The following is a 20,219-nucleotide window of genomic DNA, read 5'->3' on the forward strand; positions in this document are numbered from 1 at the left end:
CCATCCCCCTGTTACCTCAAACAGGCAGGAATGTGCAATGCCAGACCTTTAAAAAGCAAATTACTCCCTCAGCCACGCTGGCACAGCTCATTTCATCATCTATTAGGGAAAGCAGCACTTGTCACCACTCAGAATTGCTCTTTTAATTGGGACTAAATTGCCCCACACTTCAAGCAGTGATGGTAAAGCAGCACATAGCTAATGGCCATGGAAATTGGTTCTCTCTCTAAACCCTAACCACACTCCTCTTGTGAGGACTGTGAGGCAATTCCAGCAAGGTAATCTTTAAAATTAGTAAAGATTACGCAATTCAAAAATAAGTGATCAGAGCAAAATTCATTTATATTTTATAGCCTATCAAAAACCAGTGTCACTTTCTCATGGAATACATGTGGCACTGTACAGCAGCAGGACTACAGCCATTCATCCAAGCTGTGACAGTAAATTTATCAAGGGACTTATTACTTATTATGCTGATGTGGCATAATATAGTTTATTGATGCTAATTCTTTAACATATCACACTTATTGCTTAGGAAATCAAACACACATTGCTTAGGAAAATTATTTTAAGGCAACACTGTGTACTTAATTTACAAAGGATACAGTTACAGTACAAAAATCAGATTTTACTGTAAATTATTTCACAAATCAAACATCTAAAAATCTATATATATTGATGGATACTGTCAAAAAATAATCAACTAAAAAGAAAAATTTTTCTCAGTGAAACATTTGGTGGACTTGAAACATGTCCTTTCAATGTGAGTAAATCATAAGCGAAGACCTTTCTTTGAGAAGGGAAAGGAATATTATAAGCTTATGCTGCAGCTGACCCTAACAGGCTCAAACTTACATGTCCTTCTCATGCATTATAACAATATAATGCATCCTTTTTCCTCTAAAGAAAAAGAAATAAAATTTTAAAAAGAATGAAACCAAGGAAAACTATAAAACAGACAAGCCTTTCTATTAACACCTCTGAAGTACAGATATAACCTATTTTTTGGTTTAAAAAGAAATCATACTTGACATAAGTGAGTATCTGAAGCCTAAATTTATCAAGTCTCTGTTCCACAGAGAGCACTTGGGTCACACAGGGCACCTTTCTTCCACAAAAGCCACCTCCCCATGTTCCCAGAGCCATTCTTCAATGGGGAGGTGGCAGGGGTGTAAGTGGGAACTTTCCCTTGTCTGATATTACTCTCATCTCCTTTCAAAAAGGACTTTGTACTTTATAAATACACATTCCAAATTATCCTGTGAATGAAGAGAATCCCAAGTGACTCCACAGTGGGAATGAAATGGGAGCTCACTTAGCTCCTGCTTACCTGGGAATACACCAACAATCATTCCCAAAGATGAAGCAGGCCTGGCTTCAGACTGAGTCTAACTAGCTTTAATACTTGCATTTTTGATAGCAACACAAGAAATACCTGAAACTGATATCCAGGAGGAAATAGGATGAGTTCCCACTGAGATTTGCTTTTTTTGCAAGGCTCTTTTCAGCTGGTTGAACAAAAAACCCCAAAATTTGTGTACGGGGGACAAAACTGGTTATGAGTAAATTGAGTGAGCAGGGGCCTAGGCCAGCACCCTGCTCCCAGCAGCCATGGAGAGGTCAGGTGTAGCTATTAATTAGCAGTAGCTGTTAATAGGAGTGGGCACTAAATGGGTCTGTACCCAGGGAAGCAGTGACCTGAGCACTCCTTTGCTCACACCCTTCCCTAGGAGGCTCTGCTGCTCCTGCAGGGATTCCTCATTCCTGGAAAAAGGCAATCCACCAAGCCTGTACATTTCATTCACTCCAAGTCTCCAAAACCCCAATTTTCCTAGAAGTTCCAGGCTCTCTCTTCTCCTCAGGTATGTATTTCACAGGGAAAAAGATTTGAAGCCCCAAGGTTTTAACATCACTGATTACAACTGATCAGGGAACAAGAAACACTCGGATATGGAAGCTTCTCACTTCCCTTCGAAAAAAAGAGAAAAAAAAAAACAAGTAAAAGTCCTTTTCTCACTGCACTGGCACTTTTATTCCTTGGCCATGACACACAGGAGAGCAGCTGCTGCCTGCTCTCCCAAAGCCCTTTAAAGAATTAAGCTGAAGTTATGGATGACAGCAGGCACCAGCGACAAATCAATTCTTGCCAGAGATGGATTTGGGAGATCCTGCAGGTGATATCACCAGCTGGAGTAAGGAACAGATACGCCTCTAAAGGACAGTTAGTTACAACTGGATGTATTATGAAGGGATTTAAACCTCCCTATTGCTCCAGGGGGGCAAACATGATAGTGAAGGGAGCATTTGAGTGAGAATACACAGGATGAAAAGCAGAGTTGAAATGTAGGAGCTTCTCTGTAGACTGGCTGGAGAGCAAAGCAAAGATTCTTCCCTCTGTGCCCCCATCCCAGTTTTAATCATGGGAAGATTATCTAAAAAGCCTGTGGATCTGATATCAACCAAGATGTACAATTCTGGAAAGAAATCAAGAGTAAAGCTCAATAAGGCTACAAGAATTTTAAGAACATGAGAGCAATAAGCTAATCTGATAAATAAGGCACAGCCAGAGTTATCACTGGCATCAACATGACTGCCTCTTTCTTGTATTCTTACTATTCAACATCAATCTTTGTTTATCCATTTAATTTACAAAAGCCAGACCCAAAATTAAAACCTCCTAAAAATTATGATAGCCCCACATTTTCATAAAAAAAAAAAAAATAGAATTGTTTCATTTTGATTTGGTTTTGGAGCAATAAAATTGAAATACTTTATATACATCATACAGAGCGAGAAAGGAAAAAAAAACAGCTGAATTTGCAAAAGCACTTAAGAGATAGCAGAAATCAGAGTGTCATTTTAAAAAGTAGATTCTGTGTTTCAACTTCCTCCTCTTTTGGATATAGGATTTATGTCCTTTTCATACCCACCCTGAAGGCCTTCTGGAGACAAGTTACACCTACCTTGAACTTAAATTTTGTCATATGTCTTCCAGAAGAACACTGTGAAAAGTTATACTCATGGCACAAACTGATATAATTACTGGATTCCCATCAGCCCAGTGATGTCTGCAGAATCATGAGTGATTTTACCAGATCTGAATCTGCCTGTACTGTGGAGCAGATTGTTCATCTTCAAAAATATATATCTGAACAAACGTAGTATTTAAACTTTTGAATTGTTTGATTTACTGACTGAATCCTATTAACAATATTGGTCCCTTTTTTCTTTTTTCCCCAGTTTAAAATGCAGCATGCTAGGTGAGGAAAAGCTCTTCATTTTTCTTGTGGCAATTACTTTTCCCCTTCAGGCACCTCTGACAACTCATCTTGAAACCTCAGAAACATCAGGAATGAACTGATTTCTGCCTTTTATTGTGAACAATGGAAGCACCTCCTCACAGGGGGTGGGGAGAGGTGTCCAAAAAGGCTCACAGAGATAATGTTGATTTAGGCTGTACCATTGATTAAGCAACTTGGCTAAACCAGTAATTACAACAAAATTGTAATTTCTGTAATTTCTACAATTTCTGTGCTAAATTGCACAGAAATTCTCTAGCATTCCCATTTCATGGGAAACAAGGTGCAAAGTTGAAGAATTAAAAGCCAACACACTGAGTTTTCTTATCTAATGAATTCTAGTATGTCTGCTGGGGAAAAAAAAAAACAAAAAAAAACCAACCTTAACACGGGGTGGGATGATGCAGACAGCCAGGATGGGCTCCAAAAGAGGAGCCAGGATGGGCTCCAAAAGAGGAGCCCACCAGGAGCCTCCAGTGGAGAACCTGAATATCCCAATTCAGCAACCCATGAACACAAACTGCAGATATCCTACACCATCACAGAATTGTTTAAATTGGAAAACACCTCTAAGACTGAGTCCAACCATTAGGCCAGCACTGTTGAGTGACAAGGTGACTAAACATGTCCCTAATGCCACATCTACACGTCCTTTAAATCCCTCCATCAATCAAAGTGGTTGATGGAGACTCAACCACTTTGACTTGTAACGGGGATTGGTAGACAGGGTTCATTCAACTCACACAGAATCCAGTCCTAATCCAAACAAAACCAACACAAGTTCCCTGGAGCATTTCTGCCACCTCTTCAGAAGTGCAAAGGATTAAATCCTCACAGCTTCATCTGACCACAAACAGATTCCACCCCAACAGAAAGCTCCCACCTCAGACCTTCCAGCACATTAAGTGATGTCTGCTCCAGCACTATGATTGGCACCTCTGTGTCTCTTAAACAGGTTTTTTTTCCTCCTAATTCCTTTACAGGACTGTTAGCAAACTCCCATACCATCTGAGCCTGATCTAAGGAGTAAACAACGAAAATTAAATTAATGTCATGCTCAGTAGCATTTAGAAATTGCAAGCTAAGCAGCTGCCACTTATTCCTCGTAACTCAAAGTATTTTATTGAAGGAAGTTTTCAAATAACATACATTGATTTTGTCAGGTTTGTTTGTTTTTTTTTTTTCCTTTTACCCAAGCAACATATGTGGCACGTTCTGTACTTGTAGCCCTACACACACCCAGGTTTCATTGCAGTCACTCTGACTCCTGCCAAACAGATGTTGAGGGAAAGCAACTGAACACAACGTGGGATAAAAGCTGTCTCAGACCAAAATGCTGGGTTAGGAAAACCATGTGGGTAATGCAGTATACTAAAAGCATTGATTATATATCTATATACAGAATTGATAGGTAGCTGAATTGATATTCAACTGCTTTTACTGAATTCATACAATTAAATAGGAAAAAAACCTCAAACAAGTATTAAGAATTATGTTACAGGATGGCAACTACTGAAGTTTTTCAAATTTCAAAGTCTTTATATAATTCATTTTACCCAAAATCCAGATTCTCACTACTATCCTAATAGCAAGCTAAAATCATTTGACAAGTGATAAAGGGTTTGGAAAGGGATGGTTTTAAACCACCCTTTGAAACAGTAGAATGGCAAGAGATTCCCAGTCCCCAAACAGAAAGTACTGAAGTATTATCCTGGGTCTGACAGACAGGTCAGCAATTTGCTGTAATTTGTGTAATACCCAATCTAATCTTAGCACTTATCTTACTCCAAAACTTTGGTTGTGACAAAGCCTCATGACAGAATTCAGTTCAATTTACTCTCTGAAAGACAAAGAATTTATCTTTTTACATTAAAAATCAACATTTTTCGTTACCTGAACCCTTTTCCTATATGAAAATAATTAGAGTTGTATGAAGCAGAATCAGTCCAGTACATGAAAACTGACACAAAACCCTTCATATTTACTTTCTCTCTTGAATTTAGTAACAGTGTTGGCTCAAAACATGGTATTACCCACTACGGGATTTAAGATTTGGCTTAGCAAATATGATAAAACACAAATATTATTAGAACACCCATGTGTTTCTGATCTACTCAGTAACATCTCTTTGGATGACCATGATAACAATCTTTTCTAACTTCACGTATGGGACTTCTGCTGCTTCTGAACTGATACTGATCAAAAAATCTGCAATTCATTACCTTTAACATGAAAAAGGAACTTTGCATTCCAGAAGCCAAAAATAAGCTCATCTCCCCTCCCCATATAGAAGCAACTTTCAAAAGTTGGCAGGAAAACCTATTTTCTTCCACATTCACTGTTACAGGAAAGTGATTATACTCTGACACAAACATGTTATATAGACTGTCAAAGAAGTGAAAGAATTCCACATTGAAAAAATAATAAAATCAAACCCAGTCAAACCCAGGTATTTTACAAAAACTTACATTCTTAAAACAGGTAATAAAGAAAAAAAAATAAACAAATCACCATCTTTCAGAGTGCAAAGGTCAATTTTTCCATCTTAAACCCATAGAGAAAAAAGGTTTAATTTACCATATAGAGAAAAAAAAAAAAAAAAAAAAAAAAACAAAACAGAGTTCACTTTTGTGACAAAAATTAGATAGGGATTTTTTAAAGCACCAAATATTAAAAAACATCATATCAACCTTGCTTTTCAATAGTGTTATTTGGCAGTCAGCTGGATGTAGGACAGCTGTTCCATTGTCTATATTTCCATTCAATTTGAATTATCTGTGTTTTTCAATTCATTTACATTAAAGATAATAATATATTTAGCAATAGAACATTAATAAAGAAAAACCTATTATGATTAGCACAAATTTGCATTATTAAAAAATGAATTTTGTATCTGCTTATGAACATCTCCAAAGTGTCATGATAAAATTGAACATAAAAAAAAAAGTCAGGGTTTGTAAATAAGATTCCACATAAAAAAATCAGGTGAAGACTTAACAGTGGCACCTGAGAGCATTTAGACAAGAAACCTGCCAACGCACATACCTGTAAATCCGTTGAATATTTTCAGCTTTGATTTCCTTGAGAATTTCATGGTAGGTCTGAGGATTATTTGGTTCTTGAGATGTTGGGGGAGAAGGGCATTTCTTGTGTGCATAATATCCTATCACAATTCCAAAAATAAATAAAATCAAAGCAGTGCAAAATACTTTCAGTATCCGAAAAAAGCTGCAGCGGTTGCTCTTTGGTGCCTGTCTCGTGTAGTGGGAGATGTAGTCAGGGTCTTCCTGGAGCCTCTGGAATCTTCCCTTTGGGGAAGAGGAAGCCTGGATGGGCTCCAGGTCGAGGTCAGGGCTCTGTGAGTTGCCCAGGTGGTGCTGGGCTGCGCTGTCCAGTCGGAAATGGTCAAAGCCAGGCTCCTCCAGCTCTTTTTCCATGTCCCACTCCAGGTCCAACGCTGTGGCTTGGAGCTCATCATTGTCCAGGTATGGAGAGTGCCCCTGTGCTCTCTGGTCTGCATTCACTTTGTGATAGGCCATCTTTTTATCTATTAAAACAAAATTTAAAATTGAAATGCTTGTTTCTATATGCACACCTAAACAAGTTATTTATTCTCTGTAAACCTGAAAGAACGAAACAGACAATAAAGCCCAAAAACTGGGTTCTCAGTATTTCGCTCTCCCTATTTCCATTGTCCTGTCTTTTGTCAGATCAACAGTCCCATGAACATCATCATGGGAAATATATTGTAACAATATGAATAAAAGGAATTTAAAAGTGCCAATGGCAAAGCACTGAAATTATCCAATTATTTTGTCAGTCCTCGAGATAATATTAAAAAATTGAGTGAAGGCTCAGAGTTTCCAAAACAATTATTTGTTACCTGAAAGTAATTTTAAAGCTTAACAACTGTGTGCAACAATTTCATTTCACACACCATACAAAATAATGCTGCTAAAATAAAGTTGAAAAGCTGGAAATAATATGAATTGCCTGATCTGATTCTAAACACAAGGAAATGATAAATTAAAAAAGAAACTTCAGGGTGACACTGTACTTACATATCAATAAAAGGGTTCCATTTAGATGGAGCATTCTATTATTTATAGGTATTTTAAATGCATAGTTCTGGAATGACTGATGAATTTACCTAGAAATTGTCCCAGCTGTTTTGCTCCACTTATTTTTCCCATTTTAATGAATAAAAAGCACTGCCAGGTAAGTATTTGTAACAAAATCATTTATTTAATAGCAAGGCATAACTGTGGCACTTCTAGATATTTCTATGGAAGTAGAAGCCCTCTACAGGGAACTCTGACCTCCAGTAAAAACACTCAAAGTCAATTTTCAACAAATCATCTTTGACAGACTGCAACAACAGGGTGCCTCTTCCCCCACACTCTGACAATAGCCATTCCAACACATAAGCATCTGTACTTTAGGGCTTTTCAAACATCAGACTCACTTCTCAATTAGAATTAAATGACAATAAAGATATGAAACCTCTCATAGTGATGAACACTAGATTGACACCTACAACACTACATTACCACTCCATTTTTATGTTTTCAGGCATTTTCACTCCCTAAGATTCACCTCCAAATAACATTACCCCGTAACAGAGGAACCCACTGTAATGGCAAAGTGGAATTCAGCTTTCTGAAGCTCTCTGAAGAGAGCAAACTGCTTGCAAGCTCCAATATAATGAAACAGCCTATTGTCCCCTGAAAGGCTGTCTGCCTCTATACAATACCAATTTACAGTGCCTATTTTCCCCCTACAGCCATATAAATATCCCTCACCTATAACTGTCAGACAGCCCGGGGACAGCCAAGAGACCCCACATGTTCCAAGTCACTACTCCAGTCCCTTTGCAAATCAATTCTCCTCCTGCAGCCCAAACTCTTCCAGAGGCAGTGGGAGCAAAGCTAAAGCCTCTTAAATTAGTGTGAAAGCCTGCATTATTTATTTGAATAACGACTGCAAATTTAGTCTTTAAATTCCAGCAGAGTCCACAAATGGCTGCAAAGTCAAACAGCTGCAAAGCTGCTGTGGCTGCTCTCTGTGGAGTTTGTTAGCCCAGCCCTAAGGTTTGAGAAGGATCCTCTGAACTTCACAATCCCCGTGGTTGCAAATGACCTGGAGATCTCCCAGCGGAGCACTCTGCCTCTCCATCCAGGTTGTTCAGGAAGATATTTAATAATGCCAGCCCCAGAAATGATGCCTGCTGCACTGAGCTTCCAGCCAAGCACCAAGGGGACATCAAACTATGTATTAATATTCTTTGTAAAATTGAGATAACTCATTTTCAAGCTATTTATCTGCCCTTTCGCTCTGTCTCCTCTTCTGTTAGTGGAAGGATTAATGTGCAAACCATCAGTGGCAGAGATCATTGCTAGGTAATATCAACTGCCCAACAACCTCATCTTCCCAACTCCACTTCATATCACTTTTTATTAGAAATTAAAGACTGATGTTTTGTCCTTTAAAGCAAAGCAAATCATCACTGCATTTCATAAACAGGTAATTTTGGCTCTAGAATTCCTGAAGTCATTTAACAAGCTGGTTTAGGCAAATAGGTAAACCCTTGGCAGATTACTACAGTACTAGCCATAAACCAGAATTAAGGCAGTTTTTCAGATGGAGTTTCATAGCAAATATTAATCTTGCTGAGCTTATAAATGTTGACCATTGCCTATCTGTGGTAGTTAAGTTTTCCCCGTATTTATGACATTAAAAAAAAAAATGTTATTGTTCAATGGACTGTATTAAAAAAGGTTATTTAAAGCTACATATAAATGCATAATAAAAATTCATATGAAATTTCTTGAAATGGTTATTATGCAAATGAGTAGTAACCCTTTTCCACAGCTTAACATCTCAGCAATTCAATTTTCATTCAGAGTGCCAAAACCAGTTTCCTCACTTCAAGAAAAAAAAACCAAACAAACCAACAAACATGCAAGCAGCTAAATGACCTAAAATAAAAAAATCAATATTCAATTCAGTTTTATATTTGAGACCAGTCTTTGGAGTATGGGATCTTATTAGCAACACACATCCTTTAGTTAAAGAATGCAAAGAATGCAAGAGTAGCTGCAGTTGTTAAGTTCACTTTTCCCACTAATATTCCTAAGCTCATGGTTCCAGTCTAAGGACATAGCACTACTCACCTTGAGGTATCTGAGATCAGGGCCTGCATTGCATTTAACCATTCCAAAAGTAATTTTACAAAGGGTCTCCTGGTTCTTAAGGCACAGATCATTTGTGCCATGCAATCTGTAACACCTGCTCTATTCGGTATTTGGTATTTAGCTGGTTAAGGAAGTAGGCATAACTTAAACATTATTTATTAAACATAGTTTTGGCTTGGAACTGGAAGGAGAAAAAAACCACCACATATTCGCAGTAATAGTGAATTGTGAAAAAAAAGACAATAGAAATACAGAAAAAAATGAAGTCAAGAAAAAACCACTACAATAGTCAGTTCAGTCTTCCCTATAACACAGACCATAAAATGAACATATTTTTGAAAGACATTTTTGAAAACTTCAGGAGATAGAAAATTCACCCCATCTGCCAGCAAGCTGTTTCAACATTTAATTGTTGTTAAATACATGTTTTATTATGAAGATAAAAGAGCAACTGCAAAATGCCAGAAGTCTGAATATGCACCAAGCGAGCTTTAAAGCCACTCTATAGGGACAGCAAAGGGGATCATAAACTCTGGAATACTGGACAGAGCCAAGCTGATGACCAATAAAGCTGATGTACATTTCTATACTTCAACTGATTTGTGGGGAGAATGTTTATAGAGAGGTATCAAACCAAAGCTGAATATCCTTTCAATTAACTACACACAAGAAATCAGGAGAGTCAGCTTTATCAGACTGTTGTTGCCTTAACGAGCCCATTTCAAAACTCTCTGCCTGTGCTTTGACCTTAAAAATAACACATTTACATCCTGCCTGATAGGAACATCTTGTTATGGAACTACCAGAAACTTCTTTTCTTGACAACTTTCCCTGCTTCAATCCCTTATCAGCAAAGCTTTTGAAAACTACAGAATATGATCTTCATTAAAAGTCACCCCCCAATACCTACCTAAGAGAAAAGTGAGTTTACCTGAACATTTTATGAAACCAAGAAGGAAAAAGCAATATGAGCATAGCACTGTAAATTGTTTGTGACTGGTGCTGTAGTTGTTAAATGCAGCTCATAAATAGCTGAGACAATTAACAGGCTCATGCCCAGCAGGAAGTGTTGGCAAGTGTTAATGGGCTGCCCACAGAGAGCCCTGCTCAGGCCACTTAGTGCTCAGCACTGAAAAGGCAAAATTCACCCAGGAATTCTCCTAAAGGCATTGGGGCCTCTTTGTACAGTCATAAATCAAAAATTCCAGGGCTGTTGGACCGTCTCATTTTGAAGGGGTCTTTCCTTTTTATTTTCATCTCAGTATCTTCTATACAGAGTGCTTTTCCTCTAAGCCCTTGTAATCATTTTGTGCCTAGGGAAAGCCCCAAAGTAGATGTAATATCACCTGCTTCAAGGGCCAACAGCTGTGCTTATCATGAAGCTCAACAGCCTCTGCACTTGAAGGCTTAAAACTGTGTATGACAGCAAATTAGTACTTTGTTAAATGACATGATGCCAAGTTTCAGGCCTAGACAAATTTCTTCAGAGTTATAAATCCCTGACAAAACTTGTTTGCAGAAGAGATTATGATGCCATTGTCAACAGCAACATTACACTGCCCTGTAATTCAAAAATAATAATGTGATATCTCCATCACCGCTGCCTTAATTTGGTGCAGTAATGATTTCTCCCTTCCCTCACCTTTGGGATATGGGCTTGGCAAGCAGTTCAGTTACAGCAGGACAGTTAAGGACCTTGTGACTCCATAGAGCCACCAGATAAAAACAAATGACAAAATTCACCAGTTGTTCACGTTTCACTGAAGATGAATGCAACCTGAAAAACTGAGCAGTGTTGTAGCAAAAACAACAGAGAGATCAGACTGGGAAAAGGTCTGTAAAACACAGCTAAGTTGAGTCTAAAGTTGTCTCTTCATTAGTAAGTCCTTTTTGGCACAGATGAATGATAAAAGTATTTAACCCCTTCAAATCTCTCACTGATTTTATTATAACCCAAATAGCCATGTGGACCAGGATACCATTGATATCAACACAAAGGATGAGCACATGACAGAACAGGGGCTGTGGTGGACCCTGATTGATAAGACTTATGCAGATGATGCCCAGCTGGAACAAGAGTTAATCTGCCTAGAATCAAGTACATCAGCCACCTGAGCTGTAATATCCTGGGCCATCCAGATGTGCACAGGTACATGGATATATTTGCCTGCTGCCTTTTTAGAATCTCTGAATTCCAGGGACCCACAGAAAGATTGCAGAAAGCTCCTTCTTCCCCACTAGACCAGATATCAAAAAGCAGCCTTAGCTGGTCTCTAATATGCTGGGCATGTACTACTAACACAGATCTTTCCCATTCTCAAAGATGTTTAGTTTGCAAACACCTATTTGCCTGAAACAAAACTCAGATATATTTACTGACGTTATAGGAGCTAACAGCCTCGGTGATAGATGCAGAGTCTGCCGAGGGGGTTTATTAATACTGTGCTGTAATCAGATCACTATAAATGGCTCTGGTAGAGCCTGTGCATTCCTTGTGGGATGTGCTGTGCTGCTGCCTTTGCTTTGCCTCCAGGACAGGTCTTTCCTCCCATCAGGGTGGGAACAGCTCAGTTCTCTCACTGTTCACTCTTTTTGCTCATTTGCAAACATCAGGATGACAACGCCAAACAAGGAGAGAGAAGCCACACACACACACACTCCAGTTTCTTAGTTCAATAATTAATCACTAATTTTTCCACTGGAATCAACACTCAGATCCTTCTCCTTGAGAAGGGCATTGGGTAGGATTTCATTGTTTCTAAAAGCAAAGAAGCAGATGGACGATCAGGAGTTCCAGGGCTAGTTGGGATGTGTTGTGTATGTGTGTTTACACGCTGTTCTTAAACTGGGGAAGAAATTTTGTCCCACATCTCTGCTTAATTGCACCAGGCCCCGGCCCCACCACCTAAATCCTTCTACCCAAACCACCTCCTCACCATTTACCTTCCCAAAACCCTGCCTGAGCTCCTGCCTACCCCACACAAAGCTCTTCTTCCAAAATGTCAATCTTTCACTTTTCCCATTTTTCCTCAGACTCCCTGTACACTAACCTAATACCCAGTTTGCCTGCACAGGTATGTTTTTCCAACTTCAAGGTTTTATCAATAATATATTTTGCATTATATTCCTCCAGACATTATAATTGCCTCTGAAAGAAATAAAATCAAAGCTTTACCAGGACAAAAACTATTATTGGGGCATTTGCATTTAAGCTTATAGTTGAATTTGATGTGAAATAAAATCATTGTAAATGGTGTTTAACTTGAAAATGCTGACAGCAATAGCTGCACTAACAGGCCATAGCAGTTCTTAAGAAAGTTAATTTTATATGACTCATTTATGCTTCGGAAATTTTTACGTTGCCCGTCTTTAGATTGGGCACATTTCACTTTGATATTTTTCAAACTCTTTTTTCTCTTTAATTACAGTCAATCCTATTTAAATTATTATTTTAAAAATTAAGTAATTTTAACTTTGAAAATTTGGAAACTGTACATTTACAAGCCACTACATTGTAATAAAATGTGCTAGTCGAAGTCTGCTATACTTCAAAAGATGCAAACCAACATTGCAAAATGCTGTGTGGTTTCAACCCGAATCTTGGAAAGAACAAAAAAACCGCAAACCAGAAGAAAAAACCCACAAAAAACCAACATCATAACTAACCAGCCAACTAACAATAAAAACAAACAAAAGAAAACTAAAATCAAAAGGTCACTTTTATGGATGAGCTACAAACAAGAAAAACAGGAATATGGCCTCATCATAGGCATCAACTCCATTCCTGATTTTAAACAATCAGTGACAAAACCTTGCAGTGAAAATATTAACACATTCTCTTTAGGGAAAGAAAAACAACCAAATGAAACCAACCAAAAAAAAAAGAAACCACAACCCACAAACAAGCTGATGACTCTGGACCTTTTGGGATGCAATTTTATCTAAAAGTGGTCCAACCATGCTGCCCCAGCAGGGTCATCCCAGAGGACACAGCACAAGATTGCATCCAGATGGTTCTGGAGTATCTCCAGTGAAGGAGACTCCACACTCTTTCTGTGCAATCTGTTCCAAGTGCTCCAGTTCTCAGAGTTTGGGATCAATTTCTCAGACTTAGCTGGTTACAGAAGACAAATCTTCCTAATCTTCCTATTAGCAATATTTCACATGGCAATGAGAGATACAGAGGAAATATGAAGCCCTAATGTCTCATGTCAAGAGTAATTTTTTTGATAAAACCAGACTTTAAATGATATATTCAAAATACTGATAGACACACATGAAAATGTTCCTGCTGTCATCATCCTGTGCTATTCTAACTTGCTCTAGAAAAATAGGTCAGTACTTGAATAAAAAAATTAAATCCTTACTTCAAGATTACATTTTCTAGATTTTTTTTTCTCATTTCTTGCTCAGTGGGGTTTTACTCAGTTTTATCAAGTTCAACAATGACAGGGAGCCCTTAAAAATAATATATTATGGAGCTGAAGACGACAACATTTACAATTTAGCTTTATTGGAATTTTACTATATTTTGATAGATGACAGCTTTAATGATTCTGTGCATGGTTTATGGCAGAAAACAGTAAGGCAGTAACATAATTTTCTGCTCTTTTCAACGATCTGTATCCAAAGAATTCAGAAAACAAGCGAGTGCACTTCATAATCACGCCAAATTTATTTTCTGGGTGAACTCTCAAATGTTAAAGCTCAAGTACATGGAGTGGTGTTGCCGTGGCAACCCAAAATGAGCCCATGTTTGTAAAGCACACTGGTGTCCCCTGCACACCTGTGAGGCACAGGGACAGCCCAGACTCCTGTCAGGAGGGATTCGAGCTGAGCACGCATCATCAGCCCCGAGACCGCTCCTGGCGAGGCCAAGGGACATTGCTGGAGCCATCAGGCTGTGACAACCCTGCATATGATCCATACAATGGCAGAAGCACAGCCTTGGTTAGGCTGGCAAAGACCTTTAAGGTCACCCAGTCCAGCCATTCACCCAGCACTGCCAAGGCCACCGCTACGCCGTGTCCCCAAGTGCCACAGCTACACAGATTTTAAATACCTACAGGGGTGGTGAGTCCACCACTGCCCTGGGCAGCTGTGCCAGGGCTTTCAGTGAAGGAAAGTTCCTTGTATCTAATCTAAACTCTCTCTAGTGCAGCTCAAAGCCATTTCTTCCTGTCTCACCACTTGTTACCTGAGAGAAAAGACCAACCCCACCTGGCTGAACCTCCTTTCAGGGAGTTGTAGAGAAGATAAGGTCTCCCCTAAGTCTCCTTTTCTCCAAACACCATCTCCCTCAGCTGTTCTTCCTAAGCCTTGTTTACTCCTGCTTCTAGGGCCTAAATGAGAAACCCTTCATTTGCCCCAAGATGTAATATTAGAAAATTTAGTGTTGCTATAGCTATAGGCGGAGTAGAGCAGTGAAATGTTTGGTGTCCTTTGACCTTTTTTTTTCCTAAATCTCCACTGAAATAAGCTGTCAAGTTTGAGAAATGTCAGAGTTTGGTCATTTGAGTCTGCCTGGAGGTGTAATTTTGCATGGTGTACAATTCCTGTGAATTTATCAGAACATGTTTTTTCACACATAGTCAATATGGTGTGACATTCAGCATCCTGAGTCCACCAATGTCTACACGCCGAAATGAGTTTATGATTTCTCTTACAAAGAAAATCCAAGATGTGTTAGTTCAGGTCAACAAAGGAATCCTCAGTGGATTCCTGAGGATAAAAATCAAAGGAAGCACCCCTTCTTCTTTCTGCCATTTCCTCTGCACACCTATCTTCTGGCAGTTCTGCCACAGGTTTAAGATCTGTGATGAACTACACCTACATGTAAAGCTTGACATATCAGTAATGTATGTGCTGTCAGCAGCTCTCCAGAAGAATTTCACACTTTCTCTTAAGCCCTTGTGAAACTAAGCCACAAAAGCTGCCTGATCTGATGTTTTCAGCCAAGTCCTACCCAAGCCTGACCACATCCTTGGGAGAAGAGACACGGCTGCTTAGGCTATGGTTTAATCGTCAGCCTCTCTCTGACGGTCTCCCAATCATTATTTAGAGAAATCTCTCAGCCTTGCTGTGCTGTATGGAGATGAGTGCATTGCAAGAAATAAACTGGATAAGTCCATTATCCTAAAGACTACCTTAATTTTTAGTCTCAGCCTGATCTGGTCATTTTTGACACACTCAAGTTGACAGTCGAACCTCCATCTATGCACAACTTATCACAGACTGCCAGTAGACTGAGCTTATTAACATTGTTAGTCTATACACATTTCTCAAGGAAGAATTTCTTAAAAAGCAACTGTAACACTTGACCATTTAGAGAAGAGCATGATACACACCTTATAATCTAAAAAAAACCCAGATCAGCGACTGTAGAGGAAAAACTGCTCATAAACCTTCTTTATACTTGGCCAGGGTCGTGCATAGCTATTACAGCTTAAATTGTTTATGCTGTAGAACTTTTGATTTAGAGACATTAGCAGTTGAAGAGAAGCAAAGTGTGCATTATGACAAGAACAAAGAGGACATATTCAAGAAACATATAGCTTAGCACACTGAGCTGAAGAAGGCTGTAAACCATGTAACTGATGCTTAGAGGTATTGCAGCAATTCCCTGCTAAAGTGGGAACAGTGCATCTACAGAAGGGCTGATGGTTTCTGCTAATTCAGCTCTATACCATCAGATAAATGTGGGCTGATGATCCTGATCCTGGGGGATGCTGGATGCCCATGTCCAGGTACACACCCTGGACAGGACAGCCAGTAATGTTTGGGACCTTTCAACAAAGTAACGGCAATCAGAAAATGACAATCTATTGACAGCAAAAAATGTTAAATAACAAATGCCACAGGAAAGCAGCTGTGGATGATCAGTCACAGAGCATACTTTGCTTACTGGCTTAATATGTACAACTGCTTCCTCTCCAATTTTCTTTAAAAAGCGCCATTAATCCAAAATACCCCAAGGAACAGTGCTAGGAGAAGACTAAACCTTCTGTCCCTGCTTTCAGCTATAAACCAGAACATGTCCATATTCATGTCATAGCAGAACTTGTTACAGCCTCTTTAAAAATGGGATGATACATCAATTACAATACTGGAATTAATTCTGGAAAGTTACTCTGAAAAGTTGACAATTCACAGAATCATGAAAATGTTGGCTGGCAGGGAACTCACAGGGTCACCTGCTCCAACCTCCCACACAAAGCAGGACTGCTGCCAAGAACAGATCAAGTCACCTCATTCTTAAACTGAACTCATCAAGCATTCAATCAGAGCTAAAGGGTTCAATATAAACACAAATGTATGCCATTGCACTCCCTTTCTTTCCTCTGCTGCCAATACATCTGTTTCTTAGTAAAAATAGCATCAGTATGCAAAAATAAAAACTCTCAGACCTGTAATATAACCAGTTGTTAAAATTCATATGGACATTTTTGCTTAAAAAAATTACAATACAGAAAAGAGACAGAATTGGAAAAAGAAATGAAAAGTCTTAACACACAGACATAGCAGCCATGGCATGAAAAATTCATTTCCATTAATGAGACGTGGTAGTCCCCAGGCCAGCGCCCTTTGTATGTGAACCATGTTAATCAGATTGTATGAGCATTTGCTGGAAACTCCTGGGACAGCAAGCAACTATAACTATAGAGCAAGCACAGCAGATTAGCAGCTTGCTAAAAACTGCTTGACTTGTAACTGTTGAAGTACAGGAATGATGCAGGTTTGCTGAATTACTGATAAATGAAGCATTTTATTTATTTGTCCTGTATTTGTTGCAGCCTTTGACACAATTCCCTCATCACCAAAACATGGACAAAACTTCTTTCTCAGGAGCAGCTTTATGTTGGAAAGCACAGAATAAACACACAAATAAGGTCTGTGTCAGCCCAACTTTGGTCACAGATGCTTCTGGCACAATGCCTTGTTATTGCTATCCTACATCTCCAAAAACCCCCTCAGAAACTGCAGCTGGGCTGGAGTGGGATGGAAACACAAGAACTCCCACAGGGGCTCACTGCAGGAGCTCTGCAGGTTTGAATGAGGAGTACAGCTGGACTCACAGCAAGGCTGAGCAGGACAGCAGGACCTGGTCTTGACCAGGCAGACTCCTCCTTTTGAAGAGGTTCTATTGCCTGAACCCTTCAGCCTGAAGCAGGAAAACCATCTGGATTCAGGCTTTCCTTCCTTCATCTGGCAGTTAATACATTCAATTGCTTCCTAGCTTGGGCTTCATCTGCTGCATCATTCCAGTGATGCAAACAAAAGGAAATCTGCGCTACCTAAGAAAATTTCATTTTAAAAACATTTAGTTTGAGAGTTTCGTGGAAATTTCAAAGTTATAAAGGTTTTTATTGATTTTATTCCCAGCCTAATTTTAATCTTAGTCACCACCTCACACTGTCTGTGCAGAGCCAGGAGTCAGTAAGAAACCAGTGTTCTCAAAAAGTCGCCCTCCAATTGAAGGGAATCAATAAGCTAATTTCCAAAGAACATAACCTAGCAATATTCATGAAAATATTATCCATAGCTGACTCTGAAAAGGAATCCCAAGAGACAAACATGCTATTAGAGACGCTCAATAATACAAACTATTAAATTCTGCAAAATACTATATGAGTATTTTCAGCATTATACAGATAACTTTGATTCAAAATATGAATTACAGTCCAATTGCCTGCCTTTTTTTTCTGCCTACAATACTTAGATGTCTCCTTGAAGGAAGAAGAGAAGACTTCATAAAATAAACAAATGTATAATCAACCATCATTCATATGCAGCTTCTGTCTCTCTGCAGGCCCCTGGGAAATTGCCTAGATCACTATAGTGACTCTCAGTATGGCCCTGGTCTCTTCTGCCTTTCAACCCTTTTGAAATACAAATTAAAAAAAATAAATAAATATAAAAATATGGATAAAGATCCTAAACTCCATAAGGATCTGTATTTTTTTTTGACTTCAAGAAATGAAAATGAAATTTTTCAGTTTCCCCAGAAATGTCATTCAAAACTGAACATGCTCTGCTTTACCTTACAATTATTTCTCTTAGAAATAAACATTTCCTCACTAAAAATGTGCATTTTTATTAAATTTGGGGTTTTAGTGGGAATATTTCCCTCACAAAACAACTTAATCAGCTTTTTTATACATGACCTAATTCTAAGCTGAGGGGGAAAATAAAAAGTGAAGTCAGAAGATGCCCATGAGGAAGAGGATAAGGACTTGCAAATCAAAAAAGCAGCAGCACTTCCTTTATCTCTACTACTTTTTTTACAGGGAAATGTCTCCCATTGAGCTTCATAGTACAGTGCTTTTCATGATTTACAGCAAGAAAAGAGGCAAATCAGTCTCTAGTGCAAAGTCACCCAAGCTCATGCAAAATTTAGAGTGACTAAATTTATAATTAAAATGAATCCAGAATTGACATTAGAAAACAGTTTGTACATTAACAGAAATTCAAGACTGAAAATCTGAATGCCTTTTTTTTTTTTTTCCCCAACAGCAAACTCACAGAATTCCCTGTATTTTAGATATAGGACATACCTGTAATTTCTTTATGTATTAAGGGTATTTATAAACACAGTGAACTATATTAAGCATGTCTCATAGCTTTTGTAATTTATTTATGAACCGGGGCATTATTAAAAATAAATGATCTTCAATAGCACTTAAAAGTAAAGCTGTTTTGAGACCAAATGTTAGGCAAATGGCATGAAAATGTAAAACTTGGGGAGTCACAAAGCACTGCTCTTTCACAAAATATTTATATTACCAAAATACAGCCTGAAACGACCAGGGTTGTTATAACACAAACAAAATCATTACAATTGCATAACATGTCATTGACTATCAGGATTTAGTTAATTACTCAATTTTCCAACCCCTTTTAAAAATATCAAGCCATGACTCTGCTTCACCCAGATACAAAGGCTGTAGCTGCTCTGGCAGATGTTACAAAGGGCTTGGTCTGAATATGGCCAAAAGTGGCAAGTTTCATTTACCCATTTTCAGACATTTTACAAAATTCTCAAATAGAACCATTACAAGGTCATGCCCAAAGCCCAGCACATTGAATGTGAAGACAGGAACCCTACAGTGACCACTGTGCCACATCTGTATGTAAGTGACACAAAAATGCTTCGTAAATCTCTTTTGGACCTGTAATTCATTTCCATTTCTCTCTTACTTTTAGATCCTGGAAATAATTAAGCCTTCAGTTAAACCAGTAAAATATTGTGTGCTGTCTCAAAACCACACCGGATTTTTACCTTCCTCTGCTAACCTTAGTCCAAAATAATTGCAGAAAATACAATTATCTACCACAGTCACCATCTGGGACATGAAAGCAATCATTTTAATTATTGCCATTGTAACTTGGGACCCACAAAGACCATTTCCTGGGCTACATATGGAGTTTATTTTTATGGATTAATGTCAAAACAGGTGGATGCAACATCTAAAAAGGCAGTTGGCTAAATGCTCATAAACTTTCCTACCTAGTGCAGACTACTACAAACAATTGGAGAACTGAATTTTATATCCAAGCTGGCTGTTAAGCTGCTGGGTGATTTCAAAAACAAAATCAGCACTGTTCTAAAGCACTTTTATGTATCATTGAAGTAGCTGTCATTGAAGTAAAGAGATAGCTTTGTCATTAGAGATGCAGATTATCAAAAACCAGTAATTTTACTGACTGTATTGGGAATTGTGTTTAT

The 20,219-nt window shown here is 38.5% G+C and overlaps 1 protein-coding gene across 1 annotated transcript in view; it reads right to left on the bottom strand.

Moving 5' to 3' along the window:
- Positions 1-20,219, bottom strand: part of NAALADL2 (N-acetylated alpha-linked acidic dipeptidase like 2) — a 406,939-nt gene that overhangs the window by 215,921 nt on the left and 170,799 nt on the right. The window contains exon 4 of the mRNA XM_071438045.1: positions 6,345-6,846. Within this exon, the coding sequence (XP_071294146.1) occupies positions 6,345-6,838 (494 nt within the window). The 5' untranslated portion in view covers positions 6,839-6,846. The remainder of the gene's footprint in view (positions 1-6,344; positions 6,847-20,219) is intronic.

This window comes from Agelaius tricolor, unplaced genomic scaffold, assembly GCF_023055355.1.
Source record: "Agelaius tricolor isolate 1412-34295 unplaced genomic scaffold, bAgeTri1.0.p SCAF_12, whole genome shotgun sequence".
Taxonomy (NCBI): Eukaryota; Metazoa; Chordata; class Aves; order Passeriformes; family Icteridae; genus Agelaius; species Agelaius tricolor.